Here is a 26,074-nt window from a genome sequence, read left to right as displayed (position 1 = left end):
AGTGTGAGTGTGAGTGTGTGTGTGTGTGTGTGTGTTTGTGCTGTGATAGTCTGGTGACCTGTCCAGGATGTAACCTGCCTTCAATAAAATTCTGCTGGGATTGGTTCCAGCACTGTGTGACCTTAGGTTTGGTAAAAAATATAAAGAGGAATGGATGGATGGATTGTGAACTCTCCAAATTGAATATTTATTAGCTCATAAGTTCCCAGTCGCATGACTGCACTGCAGCATAAACTGTGACTAAATAGACTGACTGTGGGTATACCGTCACTGTATTTTCACAACAGGATAAGTGTTTAGAGTTTGACATTGAAAACATGCGGCATCAATGAACAAAATATTACATCTGAATCGAAAAGATTTGGATGATTTAGGATTTAAAAGATTTACATCTAAAATATTCCGAAGCGACTGCACTTTGACTTCAGCAATTCATGACGAAAACTCCAGAACTATCCAGAAAGCTTTTTTTTTTTTCCTTCAGGACTCTGTGGAATCATTTAGATGTTTCTTTGCTCTAAATTTAGCTGTTCATGTTGATTTTTTCAGTGTTTGAAGGGTTTAACCAAAAACCAAAGCACTGCAGTAAACTTTGCTCTGAGCTCTTCTCGCATGCGGTCAAAGCAAAAAAACTGAAAAGAAAAGCTCACAGCTGTCCTTGAATGTCACTCGAGTTGAAAGATGCTGCTGCTACTGCTGCTCATGACCCCAAAACACAAGGTAGGCTCTCAGTAAAATATTTCTTTGTTCATCTTCTCACATTCAACTCTGAAGGGAGAGGCACACAAATGTAGCAGATGATCATAACGATCACAACAAAACTACACTTAATCCATTTTCGGACGGCTTAATGGGTTAAAAAGTATGAGCGAGCTTGATTTTAAGATGACCATTAAAGTGAACGTTCAGAATTTGCTAAATATTTTTGTTTGTTGTCAGTAGAGCGATGTGCCGTGACCAAAAAGCTCAAGTAGATCTGGACAGCTACTCAATCATAATTACTGTGAAACATTGATCCATCCAGCCATTCATCTTTAATACGGGTCACCAGGAGTCCATCCCAGATCACACTGGGCGAACAGCATTGAAAACCATCAAATATACATATGTTGTGTTTATCTTGATTCAAAATGAATGTGCAAACGTGGCACTAACAGGCTTTTGTTCAGTGTGACAGTAGGAAAAGCTTAAATGTACTGTCCTGTGCTGGGAAGCCACATAAAAAACAATGAAAATTCAATGAAGACTTCTTCACCCTTCCTTTGTGTTTTACCCTTTAATTAGAAATAATACACTTCACCCAACATGTATTCTTAGGAGCCACAGGAGTATTCTTTTTTTTTAATTTTAGTGCATTGATTTTTAGTTTTCCTCGACACTCACCTTATAAGATGTGACTCCAAGCAAACGAGAATCATATCTGCTTTCTAGTCTTGTCATTTACCTTTAATTCCATATTGATGATTGCAATCCAGTGAGCTTCAGTACTCATAAATCACACTAAATAAACGAGCAGACAGCAACACTTCTGGGACCACGGTAAATTGTGAAGTAATTTCTAAGATGGCGGTGAAGTTTAATTTAGAACGTACTGTATCTTAGGAAGACAAAGGTCTGACTTGGTTTCATTGTGAAAACCTATTTTTGATTTCAAGACTGAAGACTTTACTGGCATTCAAAATGTATGCGATTGGGATTATAACCAGCTGAGTCCTGCTGCTGCTCTCCTCCCTTACCAAGCTCTGAAAAGAACCTACAATGGTCATGGAACTTGTGACATAGTATCCATGCTTCTAATGCAGTGATCAGAGCCAAGATTATTTTCTTAATCCTAAACAAGAGGATTTGGTTCGCCTTAAAAGCAAATAGGGGGCATTTTATATCTTGACCATAGCCATGAATCATAAAGGTGAGCTACCAAAGCTATCAGGTCAGATCTGACATTCAAATACACTTTTATTTTCAATTCATTTGTGTTACAATCACAAGTATTTTTCATATATTTTCTATATATGTATGCTATCTGATTTGTTTGTGGTCTTACTTGTTTTTTTTTTTTGTTATTTTTCTTCAATACATATTTTAAATGTGCTATAAAGATAATTATGACTTCACTAATTCATTCCATTGAAAACATTTAACTGACGCATGTAAGGTGATGGTGAAACCTAATATCCCATCTGGATCAATTAAATAAAACCAGTAATGTTCATCAATTTGAATATCTTATCTTTTCATGCACATTTAACATGTGAACATTTCTTTGTCTCTGTTCTGTGAATTGCAAATTCTGTGTAGCACAGTGCACAGCTGCTCAGCCACGTCAGTGTATCATTATGTATATGGATCCCAGCTGATCTATTTGGTGTCTTTTTTTTTTTTATATTTTGATCATCTTTTCAGGTCATGAAATATTGCTTCTTTAATACAATGACTTTCTAAGAGAAAAAGAGGGGAGATGGCATCCAGACATCCTACATCACATTTATCCCACTGATTTGTTAAAGAGCAAATCCACTTCAGCAGCAGCAAAAGAAGAGACAGCAGCTTGGAGGAGAAACGCCATACACCCCGACATCAATGACATTTAGGAACATGGAAGGTGACAGCAAGAGAGAATTAGCCTTAAAAAAGCTTACGCTGCTCCTGTTTGCTGGCAGTATGGCTGTGTGTGTGTGTGTGTGTGTGTGTGTGTGTGTGTGTTTGTGTGTGTGTGCATGCACATGTGAGTGTACCCAAATGTAAAATGCTTGTACATACAGGACAATATATTTCAATGACAACATGCAGCATGTTGCCGGCAGAGACATTTTGAGATCCTTACAGCAGCTGTGGCTCTCCTCGTCACTTCCATCCAGACAATCATCGTCTCCGTCACACTTCCACAAGGCCCGTATGCAGCGATGATTGTGGCACTGGAACTCATCACTTTTGCATCGCTGTGGCTCCGGACTGCTGCTCGAAGCATCTGGGTGGAACAATGTAAATCAAACAACAGACTTCCTGTGACGTGTGTGTTCTGGGAAAACTATTGGCGCGGCCATAATTGCTAATAATGTCTCTTGACCTTCCGCGTAACAGCTGGGACTTCATTTCTATCTCTGGAAACTCTGTGGAATAATTCCCCAACTGCATTTATTTGGCCATTAGTGTATTTGCATGTAGGAATGTAAGGATTATTATCTGATGTTTGTCCCATCGGGCCGAAGTCAGGATTACATTACATTATACTGAGAAAAGATAATCCTTGGCCTCTTGTTCTATCTGATTCATTATGTCCTCCTACCTGCACAGGTGACATTGTTTTTCTCCAGAAGCTGGTTGTCAGCGCAGGCACACACTCTGCCTCCTGGGATGGCGAGGCAGAGGGTACTACATCCTCCATAATTCACACTACATGCGTTGTCACCTGGAGAAACACATCCCAAATACTGTTAGATTTCATGCTCATTTAAAGCAGTATTTTCTAAGCCAGGTGGTTCTTGTCTCTGTTCCCACGTGTATAATAAGCAGAGGGTCAGAAGTCACACTTTACCTGCAGAATAATGTCATTTTACTGATACAAAACACATTTGCTGGATTAGAAAGGCATTTCAGTGTGCGCTATGTCGTCTTTGAACATGTCAAGCAACACTGCGGGTGAAAGACATTTGACATTTTTATCACTCTTAGGGGAATAATTTGTCTTTCCTGGACAAAGCTGACATTCTCAGTCACGTACAAAGTTAAGGCGTGAGACACCTTTGTCACTTTCATTTTGCCCGGAGCACAAAAGCAGCGCCTGAACCAATGAGATAACGGTTCTGGTTTTGTGAGAGCCAATCAGTAACACTCACCAAATACTGGACAGCCAATTAATCTAGTCGGTGACACTAACAATGCAGAAATGTCCAGCAAATCTGTGCACTGTGAGAAATAGACGTGCATCCACAAGGCAGCCATTTACTGGAATCTCATGCTTGGCAAATCCCTTCTTGAGTCAAAATGTACAATTTTCTGTTCTTGTTTGAAAGCTAATTACTTTAGGAATCCACATTTTGAAGAGTTACTCTACAATCAGAGCAAAAGTAACCCGATTCTTTCATTTACTTCTGAATAGTGTTATGCAATGTTACTTGCGATTGAATAGTTCATAGATTATCACAGAGAGGAATAAGGAAACAACCGGCTCTTGTGAGGACCTGCAATGCTCTCCACTGACAGTCATATGCGAGGCTTTTTCCATCTGCTGCTTTCAGCACGAATCCATCATCATTTCTTACAAAACTGAGCAAATCTTGGTCATCGTATTTTACTTCATAAAGCTGAGCCCCCAGGAGATTTGCTGGCTGCCGTCACTGCTGATCAATGCACTGGTTTACAGCGAGGAATATGAGGAGCATATACGTAATTCCCCGGCGTATATATCATCTAAAGTGCTGTCCATTAAAGGAAGGGGTTATAGGGGATACAAATGTGTGGACACACAGCACAGAGAGGTTGTATTTCCAGTGCAAAACAGCAACTCTTCCTGTTAGGGAGGCCACGGTTCAGTGGCTCTGGATAAGGGCTGAATAAAAGGGAAAGCAGCCAACCTTGCTGACTCTGTGCGTCGTAGACACGCAGGCCAAATAGCGGTGGTCTCTCACTCCGCAGCAGAGTGACATCGCCTGTGGACAAGTCCAGCTGGAAAACCGAAGCGTTCATGTACTCCGTCCAAAAGATGAAATTGCGATAATGAGATATTCCGAATGGATGGTTCAGCTCTTTCCCGCTGTACACCACCTGCAACATGAGGCAAACACGCGGCATAATCAAAAGATTAGGAGGGCTACGGAAAACATCAGCAAACAACGAAAATCAATCATCTCAAACAGGGTTTGAGCTGCTTGAATACAGGCTGGGAAATTATTTGATCATGGTATATGATGAATGTGATTCAATTTCTTTCCACAAATTTGTTCGCGCGGGGCTGTCTGCTTATAATAATGTTTGCTGGAAACTTGGCATTGATTAAATAGCTTTCGCAAATAATTCATTAGCTTAATATGCCTGTACAACTACTGTCGGCAGGAGCAGTTGAGAATTAAGGGATGTCTTGTTGGCATTTATTGTGGGAAGAGTTGACTTCAATCATCTCTCTGCTTCACAAACATATCTGCTAAAATTGCTGGAAATCCAGTTTGACTGTTAAATTATACATAATTTGTAATAATTATAATAGCTCATGCCTTCTTATCTATATTCAGTTTTATTTAAGACATTAAAAACACTCAAATAAGTGTACATAAGTTGTGTTTTGGAGTACTTTCATGAATATGTTTATTTTTCTGCTTTATGTGTACAAGCTATCTATATGCTTACAATAGTGTATTTTCTTCACATACATTACTTGTTTGACAATGTGGCTTTTAGTGTAAATAATGTACATGTTATCTGAAACTGATGCTATTTGGTAAAGTAGTTAAAAAAGAATAAGTTCTGAAACATGTCACTAATTTTTAGAATTTCAAACAATGTAACAGTGATTTATACTTTTCAATACTCTTTTCACCATGTTCAAGTTGACCAAAGTTGTCTGTAAAAAAAAAAAAGGAAAAAAAAGCTACAACTATTGAATCTATAATGTAAGACACTAAAACAGTACATTTATACTTGGTAAACATTTTATGGACTGAAGAATGTAAAAGTCACAGACAAATTCAGATTATATCATGACTTTATTCAGACATACAAGTTTGTTTCCTTGGTTTCTAAAACAATCAATATATTTAACCAGAAAAAGTCTAGTTTAATAAAATAGGAAGGATTTTGAGGACAAAAAAATATTTTAGGCTCAATAAACTGTTACTCTTGAGTACAATTGTGAAAAGTACCTTCACCATATTGTTGTGAAATAAGTATCTCACAATGGGGATTTTTTTTGGGGTATATTAACAACAGTCGTTGTATGCTTAAACTCCTCAATGCAAACAGATTTGCAAAGAAGAGCTGGAATGGCCTATTTGAATTATTTGTTGCCCCTGGCGAAGCAGTGAAGGTGACTGCGTCATCACAGCGACATTTCCTTTCAGCAGGTCACCGGAGGAGAATCATTCCCACTGCAAGCTTCCATGAAGCAATTCCTTGCTTCATGGTTTACACAAACAGTGTATTGTAATTTATTTGGAAGTAAAACGTGAACTGAGAAATTTCCCAAGGGAATTATTGACCAATTGAATGCCTCGGCAACGTATCTGCCGTGTATGAAATCACATATCCAAACATACCTTCCTTCCTGTCCCGTTCAGGTGAATCTTCTCGATGTGATCATAGTAGGCGTCGCACCAGTACATTGTGCTGCTGCTGTGGTCCAGTGTCAACCCGTTGGGCCACAGCATGTTGGAGGTGACGAAAATACGTCGGTTGGATCCGTCCATCCAGGCCTTTTCTATCCGCCCTATGCTGTCGTTCACTTCATCCTCCTCCCAGTCCGTCCAATACATCCAGCTGTCACACACAGACATGCATGTTTCAAGCACAGATACTCGCACACAGAGATGCCTGCATAAAGTGAGTCATTGCCCGAGTCTTGATGGGGCTTGCCAGTCATGTGGTCGCATCAGTAGATCGTCACCTGCTCTAAAGTTACGCTGATCAAATCAAAAGCTGAAGCCAAGGCAGTTCGTCCGGGTTGTCTGCCCATCATTCTTCTCCGCCCTCGCTCCATGACACGCTGATGTTAAATGGTTGTGCTCGCTGCTCTCTCCACCAGCCTTCTGCTACTTTGATTTCTTATCAATCAATACACATGTGACAGCATGTTTCTGCAAGCTCCTTTCAACATGATCTACTTCATATCACAGTGAAATGTGTGTTGTGAGTTTTGTTCTGGATGCCCTTGGGAAGACGCAAGCGCCGCTTCCATGCTGAATCTCACACGTGCAGCTCTGAGTCACACGGAGAACATCTTAAGACAACACAGCCTGTGCTGACAAACACGTACCGTACGAGTACTCCATCAGGGATCTGGTAATATCACGCAGGAAAGAGTGCTCTCTACTGAGATGGAATAAACTGGCACCCCCGATTCCCCACATGCACAACCAGACAATCAGACAGTCATTGTTTGACAGCGGGGCGGTCGGAAGAGAGTGCATCATCATCAAAGAAACTATTCATGCTTATCAAGTTAAAGTGCTGCTTGACTTCACACCATAGCCAATGTAGATATCTCATAAATCCCACCCAAAAAATAAAATAAAAGTTTGCTAAGCATCTTGTGTGAGACTAAACTGAAGCTTTTGGGGCTGTCTAAAGTACGATTGGGTCAACGATTTGACGCGATCTCTTCTAAAGTAGTCATGCTCAGGGGTTTTGCTCTACTTGAGAGTTGCTGACTGAGCGATGCCCCCCCTGTTTCTCATCAATGGTCGAGGGCTGTCTAAAGGACGATGAAACAGAATGGGATATGTAGGTGAATGAAGTGGCTCACTGTCTCCAAGTCATCTTTATGACCTCATGAATTATTCAAACCTCATTCGCTCAACGTTTGGAAGCACCCACATGAGCACGCAGTCTCAGACGGACAGCATGGCTTCACAGTGTCATAATACAATGACTTTAAAGCTGTTTCAGCTGAATTCAGCCAAGGCTGAGTGTAACTTTTGATATCATAAATGTTTTCTTTGCCTTTTAGAATGAAGAGTCAAGAGCTCATTAATCATTTTATCAATATCAAAACAGAGGAGAGAACATAGCTGCCTTTCTGATATTTTTCAATCTTTGGTGCTGCAATCTGAATATATTTGCATTTGATGGCTGTTGGCAGGGAATAGTGACAGAGACATGCAAAATGAAGAGAAAGTAAGTTAAATAGAAAATCCAAATAATCTTAAGGTGTAGCTCAGTTTTTTTATTTGAAGCAATAGCTTTAGGGGTTGTGCGTGAGTCCCTGCATAAAATGTGTGTATTTGAAAGAAAGCATTAGACTATCAACAGCGAGCCACAGTTGATATGCGAGGTTATGGTGAATCCTAATGTCGCAAAATAGAGAGGTGTGACACTTTTAAGTTGACACCGTTGGTCCTTATCATGTCAACACAGACTGGAAGTAGCAAACAGAGCAGAAAATAAAGTCATGGGAATGCAGTCGAGAAATCTGTTGGAGGGGTGCTTCTTCTTCACCTGAAGAGACCCCTCCAGCAGAGCAGATAGAGATCAAAAGGACTGTCGGGTTCAGGCTGAATGCTCCCGCTGAAGCCCAAAGCGAGCTCTTCTAGTCATTAGAGCTGTCAGTGGGAGGGTTGGGAGGGTAAAACTTATTAATCTTTATAGAAAAAAACTGGCAATATGTTTCGCCAACTCCAACACTGCAGCTATGGTATATCTGTCAGAGAGGAAAGGCTAAACGTTGCTCTCCAATTTGCCTACCGGGTTCAAGATTTTTTGTTTGTTTGTTTGTTTTTGGGTTCTTTATGTCATTCCAAGCTAATTATGGGCCGTCAGTCCATCACACAGCATAAAAAAAGAAAACAGCAACATCACACTCACAGAATTATACCTAAGGGCAAATTAAAGTCACCAGCTAAACTCTTGTGAGAGAACAGTGCTAGAGCAACTGTTTATTTATTTTTTTATGAATTCCAGCCCTCAAAAGCAGCATCCTGCTATATTTTCTTTCTTTTTTTTTCTTTTTAAAACACGACAAGGACATTAGCTTGATGTTTGAAAACCAGCGTGTTTTTATCACTGTGATAAAGGTCAGTCACATCCAGTACACCCCACAATGCTTCAACACATCATCTGTGCTTTGTATACTAATGTTGGCATCAGTTTCAAGGTTAAGATAAAGCCAACTCCAAAAACTAAGGTAAATGGCAGACTATTTGGATCTTAAAGGTATTGGTAAATGTCAAAAAACTTTGGGACATAAAAAAAAAAAATATATAACTCAGAATAAATAAGTTTTGATGTTTGGTCTGGTGCGTTTGCCTAAAGCAGTGAAATAGCTGTGTATTGCAAAAGGTTTGGAACAGTCCCTCGGGGCTTGAGAACTAATCTCTGACTGTTATGGATTTGGTGAGTGTTAATACGATTTAAGCCTTAAAGTGTTAATCCTTAAGATCCTTAAGACACTCAATGAATTTGAGTTGCAGCATCAACTGTATATGGTAATTACAGTTCCGGGTGTGGGAGTCCTCAGTATATGAATTTGCTGAGAAATACCAAGTAGTTGATCTGTGAGAACTACACAAAATTTGCTATGAAACCGGCTAATTTCAGTTAAGTAGCTGGTAGGAGTGGTTCTTGGAATGGGATGAGCCACGATCTCCTTTCAATGAGAAGAAGGTGGCAATGTGAGGGGGGATGAACTATGTTCCTCACAATTCTACTATGCCTGTCTAAAATGATCCTGACGTAGCTTTTTTTATTTTGTTATTGTTTTTTTAACCTTTCTCATCCAGTCTTCCTCTATCTAACACAGTCTTACCTAGACCTCTAGCCAAGAAACACATGTTAGAAATCCTCAACTGCTTGAAAGTGGCAGTTTTCTTTTTTCCTGACCTGTTAAGAGGATCAACCACGATGGCTCGGGGGTGTGACATGTTTCCTTCTAACAGAGTCTTCCTGGTTTGTGAGGCTCTCTCCAGCCTGGCAACGCTGATCGTCTTCCTGTATCCGTCGTTGGTCCAATACAAGTTATTCCCAATCCAATCCACAGAGATTCCTTCAACGTTGTCGAGTTCTGCATTCGAAACAATGATTATGAATAAGCACATTTCAACATGGCTTCAGATGTTTTCAATATTTCTATTTATCTGTGTATGTATATAAAAATGTATTTTTTTTATAGATAGCAGGTCCATTCGGATTGCATTCAGTTTGTTTCAAGTACATTATATGAGCATAAACAGGGCATGATTTTCACCAAATAAAGATCTGGAAAACAGTAACAAATGGATTTTAAGGAAATGTTGGGAAAAAAAATAGGAAAATAGTTACAAGAAAAACGGACATACCATCTTTGAGTATTGTCTCACGCCCGTTTCCGTCTATTTTTTGACGTCCAATAAGAAAGCTGGTGGTGTCAGCGAAGTAGATGTGTCCCAGTTCTGCATGGTAGTCGATGGCTCGAGGATTTACCAGGTCCTCAATTGGCTCCATGTGCTCATCGCTGGACTTGATGTTCATATCCAGCCCCCGGATGACCCCCGGGCGTCCCTTACCGTAGAACAGGAAGAAATCGTTTTTCGGCTCTATGAAGCAAAGAAAGGACAAATGCCTTTTTAGTGTTTATTGTCAATTAATTGGTCTAATTCATCAGTGCTGATCCCAGCATTAAACCCCTTTTACTGGGCACATTGTTCTTATATGTTTGCCAGAGTCTGGGCCATCCATTCACCTTAATGGAGCCAGTAATCAGTGCCAACGACTATACTCTCCCCCCCTCAATCACGTTCCTACACCGCAGTCTTGAGAGTAACAGAGGGAATGTGCTTGTGCAAACAGACAATTGCAACACTTACCTTGACTGTGAACACTGTTTCTGATCTAAAATAACATGGTGTCTGGGTAGAAAGGCAAACATGCAGGCCCAGAAAGCTGAGGCAGCTCCTTGGCGGCCCGCCAGCCGCTCAGGGGACTGCATGTTCTCGAACCCTTTGGGATACTCCAGGGAGACAAGAGGAGGAATGAAGGAGGGCTTCCATTGAGAGAAGCAGACCTATCCACGCTCTAAGCCCCTACCCAAGAGACTTGGATGCTGGGGGTGAGGACCACACAAGCCTTACTTCAATTTATCATTTTGTGAGCGAGAGACCAACTACCCAGGAGACAATTAAGCCTAGCGAGAGACCCAGATATCAAGCCCCACTGTGACTGCTGTATGAAGAAGGACGACCATTTAACACCAAATCTCATTATGCTCAGGGAGATGGAAAGCGCGAGCAAGAAAGAGATAGCTGGTGTCATCAGAACATCTTTGAGGGGGGAATAAATCAAAAGTGCCATGGAAAGCCTCCCGATGCTTCACTAAACAGATCGAAATGTGGTGGGCCCTCAAATTGTGTCATCAATTCGATCCCATGCTTTTATTGTCAACTAGACAATGTCCAGCCATTGATCAGTCCATCCAACAAATGCAAACAAATTTAAAATCTCATTATGACAATAATCAATCAGTCTTGGACAGGTCAATAGAGAAACACTACTTTCAAACGGGTCTGTGTTCACCAGCTTTCATCCTTCACCACTTTCTCTCGACAGCCTGCATTTGTGGCACAACTTTACTTGCACATGACAATATGAAAAAGAGTGCAACGCATCCTTTTAGGAAATGAGTCAACATTTATGTTAATTACAACCAGAATACATTGGCAATACAAGTCTCTTAGGATCGTTAGTCTAATCGCTGGAGTCTCGATCCCTGGGGAGCTGAAATGAAGCATGTCACAATAATTTGTAAAATCTAAAACACTAACATTTAAATTTTAATGAATATTTGAAATGCTTTCAGAATGAAAAGTAGTTGCATACCTCCTGATTGCTGGAATGACTTAAAATTCATGTTGCACAACTAAGACAAAAAGTCATGTCCTGAAGAAGAATATCTCATTTTACACACCAAGAAGATAGTTTGGGTTAATTTAATGATTTGAATTAGGACTTTAGGTTAAAAGTGCATCACTGGTCACCCTGGCTGAAAATTGAAGCATTGATCAGAAAAGCAAGACTATCAACTCAACAATAACTGTAATCCTCTGCCTCAACTGAGTGGTGTTTTGAGAGCAAGAACAATATGTGGAAACCTGCCTCGCGGGTTGTTGTAAGGGTTAATCTCTGCAGAATCCACATTATGTTTTATGTTTCTTTGAAGAAAAACCAGGCAGTGTTTGTACAGAGGAGCAGATTAGAAATTGTCTTGACAGGAATGCCAACTGAATTGGCGGAGTCACAGATTGATGTCACAATTGATATGCTTTCTGAAACAGAGGTTCAGGGAGAAGCCGATGGCTGAGGTGAATACTGGAGTAAAGCACTGCAAAAAAATAAATAAATAAATATAACCTTCCATTTGCATCAAACTATTTCTTTAAGCTTCATTTTTTTGGCACTTCTGCCTGAAAAACAAGTACAGAGGCTGTCAAAGTGGTGAGAAGTTTACATTTCTTAAACACCCCACTGCCTACCACCAGACTAAGTAACCCACTGAGTGAGTTAAGCTTTACATATTTCATTCAATACCAACCTGAAAATTTCATTTCTGACTACAAAACTGACTTCAAAAGCATTGCCCTCCCTGCAACTGGGAGATAAAACATTATGTTTCAGTTCATGTACCTGTTTACATTATTGCACTAATGTATTAAAACACATATTGATGCATCTTTTTAGATGAAAACCAAAACAGGTACTGACTTTTACAGGATTTTCCATCAAAACTCAGGCTGTAACCGGTCCGACAGCGGCATGTTCTGGACTTGTAGCTGCCGCTCAGGAGACACATGTGGGAACATCCACCAGGTTTTCCATATGAATCCATTTCACATGCATGACTCTTGACTGTGAAGAGGAAAAAGAAAATCATTAAAAACCAGTGAGGCATCCTTACTCTGATCTATTGCAAACCTCACTTTGTGAGTCATAAATTGTGGGTAGATACTCGCGCGTTTTCTAATATAGAACACGTTCCCTACCTTTGGGCTGAACAAGTTTGTGGTAAACACGGAGTCCTCTAGAATTCCCTAAGCTGGCGAGTGTCCTGCTCTCTGCTGTGATGTTGAACCTGTGCATCTGCAGCAGCTCCGCAGAACTGCCTCCGGAGGGGTCAGAGTGGATAGCGTAGAGGTAGTCCTCGAACACAGCCAATGCATAAATGTACGACACCTGGAAAACAAGAAAGATCCACCGTGCTTTATTTGTTACATCAATCTGGGTCTTCGAAAAAGATGTAACACCACAATCAGAATATGAAAGGGAAACAACTTTAAATAAATGAAAGATGCATTAACATGTGTCATGCAAGAGGTGTGATGGGAGATGGTGGTGAAGCTGCCCGTACTACGAGCCAAAGTTGAACTCCACTGGGAGGCCACTGGGCCCTGACTCCACAGTCTCCATGCTACATTTAGCAGGCTGACACCCACACAAAGCGACATGGCTGGATGAGTAGTGTTCACAGGAAGTACACCTGAGCTCACTGGCCCAGACCTTAACATCAGGGGCACCAAGAAACATGCATCAGAATAAATAAATAAATAACTATCAGACCACTGAACCATCTCTCCCTAAGGAGTCTGGCCTCAGCACTCCTATTTTTTTTTTTACATGTATTTTTTATTTATTTTCTCTTATTTCAAGCAGCCTCACACATTGTATTTCAAACACAGCATAACTCTCCTCAAAGGAGTAGAAACAGAAAGGATGGTGGAAATGTGGGTTACGATGGGTTAAAATCTCTGGATTTATGTGTTGTAGTAAGAGCAGTTCACTAACCCTAACCCGACCACAGGCCGATATGATAGTAGTTACGTGTATTATGGTTAAAGCAACATCAACACTGCTCCAAAGCAATAATTTGCGGGATGCAGACTGCTGGCCTATTTCCATATTGAGCTATTTCCTTACACAAAGCCGCAACGCAAACAACTGCTTGATTCTTTGTTCATTTTGTTTATTTACTTCCCGAATGCACTGATGTAAAGGACGATACATTCGTCACCTCTGATTCGGGGGGGAGCGACATTTGCGCAGTCAAACTTACTGCCCTAATCGAGTTCATAAAATGTGCTTTGCACGGTGACAGAGTTGAGTAAGACGGCTAAATTTACACGATATGTACTAGGCTTCATAACTCTGAGAGAAATGCAAAGAATGTCTTCTGCAAATTATCTCTTTAAGTCAGGGCTACAATGGCAATATCACAACTGATTTATATGTCATTAATTCACGTTCTTCCAGTAATCATGTTATTTGAATTTTGACTTGTACTTGTGGAAGCAGCCCTGTTTGAAGGAATCAAAATTGTATACAAGACGAACCGTTTCAAATGAGAGAAAGAGCCTCTTGTATAAAATAAAAGAACTACACTATGTATTAGAGTGAGCTTATTAGTTCATTGTGATTCAATGCCAGTGAGTGGCATTAGAGATGACACATAGCACATGGAGAAGGCTGAACTGCAGTGCGTGACATTTGTAATGCAAATACAACGATATGAAAATGCTCCATCTAATGAGGTCACAAAGCAAATGAATTGGGGGAAATCCTGCAAAGAACACCTGCATGCACAATAAGGTACTCGATATGTATGTTCCTCTTCCTTCATAAAAGGAGACCAAGTCAGTTGAAAAGGTATTTTAATGGATGTAAAAAGAGAAAGAAAAGTCATCTGAAAGGCCTAAAACGTGTACTACAAGAGAGGGAATATTGATATGCTCATTTTGAAGATAGCTTTGCATGTTACTCAGCTCCTTCAATCTATTAACCCACCTACTTTCTGCTCAAAAGACTTTTTCAGTGAAATTGAGGAGTAAATTACAAGCAACAAGCAGTGAATATACCACCTGTCACACTGTGATAAAGCACAGTAACCTAAATTAGAAAATTAACCAAGAAATCCCCTCTTGTGTCATAATTTGAGTCTCTCAGGCGAAGCGGGAGACAGTGCGGATAATTTGTCTACAAAGGGTGCTTATGATTAAAGTTCCAGGAAAGACAAAAGCAGTGAAATGAGACACTCACTTGGCTACCGTGGATTATAGTATGCCTGTTCTTGCCATGGTAATCCACCACCTCGATGTAATCCAGGTAGGCATCTGCCCAGTACACAAGTTTCTTGATCACATCCAGTGCCACAGCTGTGGGCTGCTCAATTTTATAATCCACCAGCCGAGTCCGGTTGGTGCCGTCCATGTTGCAGCGCTCAACCTTGGCTACGTTCCCATAGTCGGTGAAGAAGAGCATCCTGCAGAGGGTCGGAGGGTTTACATGGTTAATTGATTATTTGTCATGCCTATTTTTTAGTGGAGACGGTTTGAGAGCTATTCTTTAAATTACATCACAGTGCATTTTCCACAACAGTTTTTCACCTCAGACTACATATTTCTACCAGGTTGATGTGAGGCTGGACTTACCTCAAGCCACCTGACATGGTATTTAGCATATATTAGAACATATTATGGTAATTCAAGCAGCAGACCATTTGCTCTCCTGGACACTGACTTAATATTGTATTGATTGTATCGAATGCAGGCTTGAGTGTTAGTATTATTCCACATGTGTACTTATTTGCAGGAAGAAATTTGGAAGAAACGAATGAAAGAAAATATTTTCCCAATCAAGGTGGGATTTTTCATCAGTAGAAGATGGAAGAAGGAGATTATAAAAGTGATTTGTATTGCGATAAAAAGCATAAGTGAATGCCAAGTTAAAGTAATCAAGGCGATAGTGAAAGAGCAGAAATGTAGCAAGTTTTGCAATTGCTCACACACCATTATGCAACTTGGGGTTTAATGGCTTGTCTAAGTAAGGATCTTCTTAGTACTTGGTATATTTCAAAATCTCTCTAACATGTGCAGTTCTGTAATGCTTTTATTGAATCAAAGTTTTCCAATAAGCCTAAGACAAACATGCCATCAGAGACACAAGATTACCTGAGATTTACTAATATAGAAAACCTGGTTTTGTCAGTAGTCTTTACCTGACACACTCATGGAATTTAAAAAGCATAATCCAATCTTAGCATGAGGTATGAAGTGTAAGTGTGCAAACATAAGTTATTGAAAAGACAGCCTGAGCTTTCATTTTATTTCTGTGTTACTAAGGTTAATTAGTTACACTGAAAGAGAAAAAGGTTATATTTAGACATTCCTTCCAGTATTTCAGAAGTGATTTTATCATTAAGTATGCATTAAGCCATTCGCAGGAATACTGTGTTTTGAAAATGTGAAAGACCATTGAATTAAATATATAACATTCTTAGCCATGTGTCAACACCAGATATGAAAGTCTGTCCTACCTTGACACTAGACTGTGGCTTTCTTTAATACTAACACACGAGGTAAATGTTTCACAAACCAGTTAACCCATAAGCCAGAGGAGCTGACCACTAATGGACACACAGACTCGGGTCTATCAGGAGCCCAAAGAGGTTGTAGTGAGATTTTGGTCGGGAACCATCAAACATCTTAGAGATAAAGAAGAAATGAACAGTTGGGTCGATAAAGGGGTTTGTTTTAATGTTAGATACAAGATGGCAGCCAGCCTTGGTTTCCATTACCTGAGATTGTGATCTTACCTTCCCTACACTTGACTTTTAGTGGAAACAGGGAGTGATGAGCTCATACAATCAGGGTCAGTGTCAGTAAATCTGAATGCAATGAAAAGTGTCATATGGCGGCGCAACTGACTCCAGTGGCTTGCAGCGATAGCAATAACATGCAAGAGCTAATTGTATTACCTTTTAGATAAAAGAATACACAAAGAAGACAGGTGAAATTACGATAGACTCTTAAAAGCTTTCTAAAACCAAGACTGGATTGTGTTTAAACCTGTGCTACAAAGTCTTATAAGAATGTCTCTCTGCTAGAAACCTCATAACCTGGAAGCAAATGTAATAAAAGCATTTTTTATTTTTTTTGTCTTATAAAAGACGGTTCGTAGGCATAAAAATTATTGTCTTTCCAGAGGAGGGACTAAAAAAAACATGAGACTAAAAGAAGAATACTTCTTACAAAAAGTGAAAATCTCCTGGACTATCACTTGAAGTCTTCAAAACTGCTCTGCTCTGCACATCCAGTAATTAATATGGAAGGCTGGCCTCGCTGTCTTGCTGGGACTCCGTGAGGATGGAGCTCCAATGGCTGGCAGTGATAACAAGCTCCAGCCAGAGAACGATGGGAAGCCGACTTAATCTGCACAAGTCAAGCCAGGGGGAGCGACGGGCTGCCCTTTGAACCTCAGACCAGGCTGTGCTCGGAAACTGCCAGCGTCAGCAAGGGACTCAGCTCCCAAAACAGGTGCACCACCACGTGGCATATCAATGATTGCTTCCTGGGATTAGGATGGTGCTGATGCCGTACTTGTTCATTCAGCAGCTACAATGAGATCCATGTTGGATTCTGGAAATGAGCCCCCATGATAACAGAAGCTGCATGAAACCAGTGGAAGGTGGCGTGAGTCTAACTGTGAAGCAGAACACTGTGCAGACATCATTACAGCTGACAATCAATGAGAGATATGTATGTACACTCAAGCTGGGTTTCTTTTTGCTTTGTTTTTGTAACAATAAGAGCTTTCTGTCAATTCCAAAAAGCAGTAGCAAGAAGAAGCTGATTTCCTTCAACATATTTGGTCGGATTGGTATTTCTTTTATACTGAAGTTCTCTATTAAAATACACATTTGGAGGTGAAATACTCAATCCTGCAAAAGACTAAGAAACTACTTCGCTTAATTTGACTCAAGAAGCTTATTTAAACATGATATGTTTTAATTTGCTATCAAATTTAGACTTTTGTGGTGCCTAGATATGAAACCTGATCCTGGGATTTTTCAAAGCAAAATCAGCAGGGTGATGTTTGGGTTTCACCTGAAATGTGTCAACAGTGTTTAAATTGTTTGAAGTAAATTTTCTACATCAATGTGTTTAATCTTTCACACAGTATCTCATAAGGTAAATGCTAAATGGACTTTGAATATATAGCATGGGTCAAACTCACACATGGTCAGGACAAAATTCTGGACCTAATCACCAACATTGATTTTGGAATATCTTCAAAATGAAGATTATACCAATTTCACATATGACATTTTCGGGTAATGCTAATATTAAAACACAACTCTTACATAGATCAATACACAACAGGAAATGTGCATACTGCACCATAGACTGGAGTCTATCGTTCTCACTGTGAATAAGTAATCAGCTTAAATGAGAGTTACAGGAAGCTTCAGGCTTGGAGCACCACACTTCTTTAAGCTGATAAACAAACCACACGATGCATCAAACACTTCTCAAAAAAGGATGTTTAAAGTAAAGAAGAGTGGTTATTAATCAAAAAGGCCATATTGCAAAGTTTAAAAGCATATTTAATGATGATAGATAGAAAGAGAAAAGGAAAGCGGGATAGAGCGTCAGAGTCAAGTAACAATAAAAATGGAGTGCCAAAGCACAGGCATATTATATAAAGACTGGTCCTCATGCTGTGCTGCTATCTAACACCTGCCTGATTTCTTTTGTTTTCACTCCATTGCTCCAGGCTGACAGACCTCTTGCAGACTTGGTTCGTCAGAAACAACTGTACCTATTTCACACCAATTACAGCCAGGAAGATGACTTGGAAAAATCCTGTCTCTTATACAGTCAATCTTAGCAGCAACCTGCAAACCTATCTCCCTTGATGGTCAGCGGACGGCACTTCTATTTGTCTATACAACAGGCACTTATATAAGTGCGTGATAGTAACAGAATTACGCTGGAAAGCATGGTTTGACAGGGAGATTCACACATTCTAAAGAGAAACTCCAACGTGCAACATGTTTACCAGAAGCCTCCTCACCATATGTTTATGTTTACCAAAGGCCACATTTAAGCACTAAATCTAATGAATACTGAGAGATGCATTCAAGCAAATCAAAACTGTCCATGCAGTTACGAAACAAGCAGCTAATTGTTTGAATATCTCCTAAAGCTTAACAGAACCCTGCACGGCTGACTAAAGCCCAGTTCCTGAAAGATAAATGTACAAGCAGCAACAAACTGTAGGTCTGCTTCAGTCATCATGGTATTGTTGTTTTAGGCAGAGTTTACACTCGGGAGGCTTGTCATGACTATTTAATACAAGCATGTTAAAATTTGCCATATGACATCTTCTGACATCTTGACTTCATATTCAAATATATTACTTGAAGTTGCCTTTTGAAATTGGTCTTGCAATACACTACATTTGCTGATGCTAGTTTCTCTTTACGTGTAGCCCGTAACCTGTGCACTGGTAGAATTGACAGGTTTGTATTATAGCTTACACTGTCTTTTGATCTGTGGACCTTTTTCTGTGGTGAGTTCACATTTTCTGTGCATGCGTCATATCTCAAAGCTCTTGAATCAGTTCAACTGGACTTGGTCATATGTCTTGGGAGATCTTCCGCCCTTGATCCAAGTTGCCTCATTAGTTCACGCTTCTCCCTTGACTACAGTTATTTAAATTTAAACCCTGTGCAGTAGGAGTATTTATCAATCTCAATAAAGCTTTTGACACAATAAACCATGACATATTAATCACAAAGTTAGAAAGGCATAGGATCAGGGGGTTTGTGTTGCACTAGATGAAAAGTTACTGAATGGACAGGACACAATTTGTGGAGTTGGGACAGTATTCATCACCATGTTTGGGCATAGACTGTGGTGTCCCCCAGGGGTCAGTATTGGGTCCAAAACGATTTCTGCTATATATAAATGTCATTTCCAACATATCAAAGTAATACAATTATTTATTTTTGCGGATGACACAAATATCTTCTGTTTTTTTATTGTTTTGTTTTTTCGGGGGGGGGGGGGGACTTACACATCTTCTCACATGCCCAAAATAAACTTTTTCCATTCAATTTAACTAAATGGTTTAGATGTGTCACCCAAGGTATCATATGCTAATGTGGAATAGTGGCTCATTCAAACTTTTTTGTGTTTTAACGTTTATTGGAGTCATTTAGGATTGATTGAGAAACTTTGAAGTTGGATTAGGCAGTTCAGTGGGGATAGAAGAAAGAATGATGTGAATGGGTGAAAATGATGGCAAATCTTTCTTCTCGATACCTGAGCTCAACACTATTTTGTTATGGTTAGCAAGCCAGTCCAGAAGTGGTAAAACATCTTCCAAGACCAAGTTCAGTTGTTCTAATTCAGTTACCTTGAGGTGTATCCTACTTGGACAAATGAGAAGAGATGTGCATATGTGAGTTTTTCAGGTACTCAGCGGGTACTCTAGTTTCTGCTTTATTGAATCATTGACATTAGTCTTAAAAACAACATTATCCTCATTCTTGTGAGAAAAACAAGTAGAAGAAAAGAGGTGTGTAAGCAATGCCCCCCCCAGCCACCTCCCGCCATATACTGGAAACATCCGCCCTTTTGGTTTCCTCACAAATTGCTCCCTGAACACAACTGGAGTGGAGCAGAAAGATACTTCCAGAGGAACTGAAGTTAGTAAAAGATCATTACTGTGCTATGAAAGGGACACATTTCTTCTTTCACGAACAGATCTGTCAATGTTATTAGTGACATCACCAATATCTCTCTCACAGAGAGGTCTTATTAGGGATTTTGCCCAGATTCTGCGGCTCCTGAGCATCTCTGCAGTACAGTAGCATTTTCTCACCGCTGGCTAACCAGAAAGAAGAGTGCAAAGAGGACTGAGCTGCTCATAATTGGTCCACATCTCGCTACGGCTGCTGCGAGCAGTTAGTTGGGATTATTTCACTGTTTTGTGTTTGTCTGCACTACGACACAGGAAGCTGCGCTGAAATCTATATAAATTCTCTAATGTTGTGATCCTCAACCATTGTCACATGCAATGCATGTTAGTTTCTTTTTTTAAGGAAAGACAGAAAGAGTTCTTCCCTTCTGTTGTTCAGATTTTCCAAATATTCAGAGAGAAAAATTGTCTGATAGAAAATGTTGAAGGGGCATTTTATTCTATGTGATGTTGGGTAAAATCAGTGAATGCAAATGACTGTCTCGACAGTGTGAGCTGTCTAAAGCATCACTGACTATCCAACAAATTACACAGCTCAAAGAAAGAGAAAGAAAGGCCGAGGCGAAGGACAGGGAATCATTTAAATCCCTTTTTTGGACCCAGTGAGCTGTTATGAATAGTGAAATGCTGTTTTATTCTTTGTCCAGGATTTTCTTTTTCTTTTTTTCACACATAATAATAACATACAAAATGATAAATGAGCCTTGAGGAAAGTTTCAAAGAAGGTTGTATTATCCAGGCTGCAGGATGCTCACCCCATGAGAGGATCCAGAGCTATTCCTTTAGGATTCAGTAGATCCAGTTGGAGGATAGTAACACATGTGTTCCCACTGCGGTCGCAGACAAATATCTTGTCAGAGACGCGGTCAACAAAATAGAAGTTTCCTGTCAGCCAGTCGATGGCCATCTGCTCCATGTCTGCAAAAGTAAAGAAAAGACGTGGTTGGTTTGGTGTAAGCAAACGCACGCACGCACACACACACGCATGCATGCGCACACACACACACACACACACACACACACACACAAAAATCTTCATGGAGACATTGGCCTGTTAATATTTACAGTTTTTGATGGTTTCATTATTATTTGGAATTCAAATAATTACAGAAATCCATAATTTTTTTTACTAATGTGCATGTTATCAAACATTTTCTTTTGATAAAGAATGTCATGTAAAACAAATAGGACAAAATAAAGTAATATTTATACAACAGGTACAACGGTTGCAGACTACATGTACTTACTGATTCCACATCCACATTTTCGAAGAACTGCACTTAATCCCAAAACCCATTAACAATAGTTTCTTATGTTGAAAAAATAAAAAAAAATACTGGCATGCCATTTACCCTGTGTTCAGCAGCATGCAGTTGCAAGCAAACTCACTTCCCGATGTAAATCTACAGTGACCTCACTGTCTTTACTGATAGTACCAGTAGATTAAATGATAGTCCATTTATAATGCTTCACCCTTGATTATGCTAATGTTTCCTGGCTGAGGCTCAACCTGTCAATCAATCTGTCCTCTGCAATGTTGCCAGGTGGAGGGGGCGAAGCCACACCGCAAAAAATGTTTGCTTTGTGCTACGGTGTAATGACAAGGAAGCCGAACAAACTTTAGTGGGGCATGAATGTTTGATGCACACACACACGCTCCTAGAATCCTACAGTTATCACTGCGCAATGCATTTTTTAAGCCTATTTGACTCGTAAAGGTAGTTGAAATTCTGGAGCTCCAGTAGTTTGACATCTAATATTTGTTGTGAGACCACGTTCTCCTCAAACAACCTGAAAACTGGGGGCATCTTCAATACTTTTTCACACAGAGCTGAATTTTTCATGACAAATATATTAATTTGGATGTAAACCGATTTTCATAGTTTCTTTAAAATATATCATCACGGTTCAAGCATGACTTAATATTGATTTGCAGTAAAAACATCATGCTACATGTGCGCATTTTCTTTGTAGGATTGCTTGGAATGTTTGTATGTACCACAAATTATTTACAGATCTGGGTCTGACAACATAGTTATAAATATACTCAATTTGTGTTTGGATGTCAAAGGAGCATTCCAAACACCATATGTTGGAATGGTACAAATTCAACACAAAAGAAGCATTGAATGGCGGCTAAAAGTTCAGGAAATCTTATGCCATGTGCAATTGATATTTTTGAGAATCTCTGCTGGGTCTGAAGAAAGAAAAAAGGAAAAAAAAACCCTGAGCTTTTGAAGTGGAGAAGCTAGTGTAACCCACAGGCTTAAATGACAGCAGTAGGATAAAGGTGAAGGCCAAAACTGCTGAGGCTAACCTCTCCTAAACCACACAGATAATGAGGGGATAGAAAGAGAGCTTGCAGGTAAGAGTGGGAAGATGAGAGCACAATAGAAAGAGGAAGCCAAAGAAGTGTGAGCCCGTATGCGAGAGAGCACTAGATTGTGTGTATCAGTTGAATAATGTGCATGTTTATCCTCTATTTTTGCACTACAGGTAAGATCGTTCACCATTCCTGTTACGGGAATGAAGCAGAAAAGTGGAGGGATGGCTTGAGAGGAGAAGGATGCGGTGTGGACTGGTATAAACATACGTTGCAAACTGTGTTGTGTTCTTATTTCTTGTTCCCGCGTGAATCCGCGTAGACTCCTTGTTACAGCGCAACGAAGCAGCCCAGAAGACTCTGTAGACAGGGCCCAGCATACGTTTTCCTGGTTATGAAGAAAATCCAACGCCAGTGTTCCATTTACACTCAGAGACCTCATTGGCTGGAGGCCCGTTCCATTTAGATTGGTGATGACAATGCGATCCGAGCCTCCGATGAGGAGCACCGGGCGGCCTTCACCCGGATCTAAAGAGAGAACACTCCATTAGACGGACATACAGGAAAAAAAAAATCTTCAATAAGAATATTTATATAAATATTGTGTATAATAATCAGCAGGTTTACTAACATTATCTGGTGAAAACTGAAGACACAGACATGAGTTCTCTTGTACATATACAAGTTGTTCTGTTTTAACTGGAGAAATTTGGCGTCCTCAGTATTAAAACTGTACATAATATCTACAGTACCTGTGTTAGTAGTTGTTAATGCAGTAGCCTCTTGAAAAGCTGAACATTATGATGTTCTATTAATATCAGTTTTTACCTTTTAAATAAATTGCCTTAGAAATTGTGCTTTGTATAGCATATGTAGTTTAAACAAACAGGGATGAGAATAATGTGTTTCACCTTTAATAGTATGGTCAGCAAGTTAGTCTTTTTTTTTTTTAAATTAATAAAACTTTTACAGTACCTAATATATCAAATGAGTACCAAACTTTAAAAACTGTTATCCATTGTTTTTTTTGTCTTGTTTCATATCTGTCACCTGTCACTTTGATTTGTATTATCTGTAACCTTGCTGAGAATTATATTGAAGAAAATGAATATAATTTATGGATATGTCAGCGTTCTGCATCTGTGTAGATGAATAATAAACAGCTGTTGTTCATGTTCTCACATGCATCCTATGTGATATCTTCATCGCGAATTGGGTTATTTGCTGTGACTGTAAATCCCCATTAGTCATAGTGGTGGTGGGTGAAGAACATTTTCTCAGGCGGTATAAACTAAGAACCAATTAATATTTTTTTAAAAAGCTATAATTTATTGATGCAAATGAATAAACATTTGTTATAAACTATTATTTCTCAGTGACAGCAGGTAGGTTTTGAATTTTTCCAATTATTTCCAAATATGAGCTTTTTCTTTTTTTTTTCTCACAGATTGCAACTGCAAAATAAAAATTTGCAACAACAAACAACTACGTAGCAAAAGTTTGGAATGTGAAGGGCTTAAAAAAATGGATGTCTAATTACTAAAGAGTTACCAAATAATAATAGCTGTAAAAACTATCAAAAAGATCAGCAGCTCAAATGGACAAGGAGGAATAATAATAATAATAATATTGCAACAGTATTTTCAAATTTGATCTTTAAAATTTATTTAATCAAACCCCAACAAAAAAAAAAGAAAAGAAAAGAAAACCGAGGGAAAAGTATATGAATGAACTCAGACAGCAAGTCTTGACTTTGTCCCGGCCTCATCCTCCTGCTCGGACTTACAGAACGGTAGTCCACTGTGGCAAAACTGAAATAAGCTCTTTTTACGGGCTTAATTGACCATGCACATTCTCTGACACCAGGTTCACCCTCTGCAAAGGACCCTTATTTATCCCAATCTCCAACACAAGTTCAAGTCAAGGGCTACTCTCCTAATATAGGTAATAAATCAGAATGTCTGGTCACATAACTGCTAGTGCATGACTCAGACACATTTTTCTCCCACACTATAGGGGGCCAGAACAGGTTCTGACCAGACACTGGGCAAAAGGTCTGCAGACGTGCTTTCGGGCAATAAATTAAAACTGATGAATAGTTGAATAGCAAAATGCCAGATGGAGCTTATTGTCATGTGTTGTCATGTTACTCTCAATATATGTGTGCAGCCTCATGTGATGTGAATAAATAGTGACCACACCAATTTGCTGAGATCAAGGTTAAAGCTAATGTATGAGTAAAACATTTTGAATTCACAACTACTTTTTAAACATATTCCATACAAGCCATATTTCTTTCTTTCTTTCTTTCTTTCTTTCTTTCTTTCTTTACTTACTTACTTATTTAATCAAATAATAAGTTGGAGGACAGTTGGGCTCAACAGCATGTGGCCAACCTTTATACAGATATTTAATGATAAAAAAATTCTAATTTAGACACTTGTTAAACTAAAACTGCTTAAAGCTGCGTTTTTGGGGGTTATAATGAGGCTATAATTAGGCTTTTCAACATATTTTGTAACATGAAATACGACTACTAATAATAATGGCTTGGATTTATATAGAAGTTTTTTTCGCGCTGACTCAATACGAGTGTTTTATTCTGACCTCAATGAAAAAAACCTCCTTTACTGTTGCGGTATTTTAATGAAAGCTAGATGCGAGGAGATTGCTGCATGTTATAAACGAGCTGGTTGTTGAATGACCACCATTCGTACCTGTAGATTCATTCAGCATTTTTTTGATGTCTGTTTGCAGGATGACCTTACGCAACACCTACTGTCATTTATGTAATATGCATCATCAGAAAAATGATGAGGCTGTTGTCAGATTTAAGTTGAAAGTGCAAACATAACCCCCCCCCCACACACACACACACACAAAAAAAAAAAAAAAAAAAAAAAAAAAAAAAAAAAAAAATAACCATTTCATTTTAGAGGAAAATTAGATCATATTAAATCAAGATTGCATCCCTTAAAGAAAAGTGTGCGCTGCAGAGTTTTAACTTCAATCTTACCCTCAGCATGTTAATATGTTTTTCATACCCTGCTGCTCCTCATCTTCTGGCCTCCGAGAGCTCAATCGGAATTTATATTCATGAGCTTTTACAACTAATGGTAACCCCATAGTTATCCTCGTACCACTATCGCTCCGTGCTAAATTAATATTAATGCATGTGAGCATTGGGTTCAGTTAAGTTTATGGGTAATCATATTCAGTTTATTCCTGGTTGGACACCAGTCACAGTGATTAAAAGCTACAACGGTGGCGTTCTCCCCAACAAGGTGTGTTGGGCCAAGAGCTATTTCCAACCCATGTATGCCATAGTGACAATACCCTGAAAAAAAACCAGGGACTTTGCTTTGTGATTCAATGTGTGACACAAATACATACTGTGCAAGGTTGAGCTTGTGTTCTCACAAATGGTGGACCACCAGAACACAATGCTTCTTTTAGTTGCTTAATTTCTACAGTAAGTAGGCTGTTTTACTCATTTGGACAGATGTGCGGCCAGGATCAGGGATTAACATAAATCAGAAT

The 26,074-nt window shown here is 39.4% G+C and overlaps 1 protein-coding gene across 1 annotated transcript in view; it reads right to left on the bottom strand.

Moving 5' to 3' along the window:
* Positions 1 to 26,074, bottom strand: part of lrp1bb (low density lipoprotein receptor-related protein 1Bb) — a 297,754-nt gene that overhangs the window by 134,126 nt on the left and 137,554 nt on the right. Inside the window, exons 6-16 of the mRNA XM_080478884.1 lie at positions 22,805 to 23,062; positions 20,967 to 21,129; positions 14,704 to 14,926; positions 12,657 to 12,846; positions 12,379 to 12,522; positions 9,981 to 10,217; positions 9,526 to 9,706; positions 6,249 to 6,468; positions 4,575 to 4,764; positions 3,287 to 3,409; positions 2,825 to 2,968 (exon numbers count right to left, since the gene is read on the bottom strand). Coding sequence (XP_080335010.1) covers positions 2,825 to 2,968; positions 3,287 to 3,409; positions 4,575 to 4,764; positions 6,249 to 6,468; positions 9,526 to 9,706; positions 9,981 to 10,217; positions 12,379 to 12,522; positions 12,657 to 12,846; positions 14,704 to 14,926; positions 20,967 to 21,129; positions 22,805 to 23,062 — 2,073 coding nt within the window. The remainder of the gene's footprint in view (positions 1 to 2,824; positions 2,969 to 3,286; positions 3,410 to 4,574; positions 4,765 to 6,248; positions 6,469 to 9,525; positions 9,707 to 9,980; positions 10,218 to 12,378; positions 12,523 to 12,656; positions 12,847 to 14,703; positions 14,927 to 20,966; positions 21,130 to 22,804; positions 23,063 to 26,074) is intronic.

This window comes from Lipophrys pholis (assembly GCF_963383615.2).
Source record: "Lipophrys pholis genome assembly, chromosome: 13".
Lineage (NCBI taxonomy): Eukaryota > Metazoa > Chordata > Actinopteri > Blenniiformes > Blenniidae > Lipophrys > Lipophrys pholis.
This window is presented reverse-complemented; position numbering and strand designations above follow the sequence as displayed.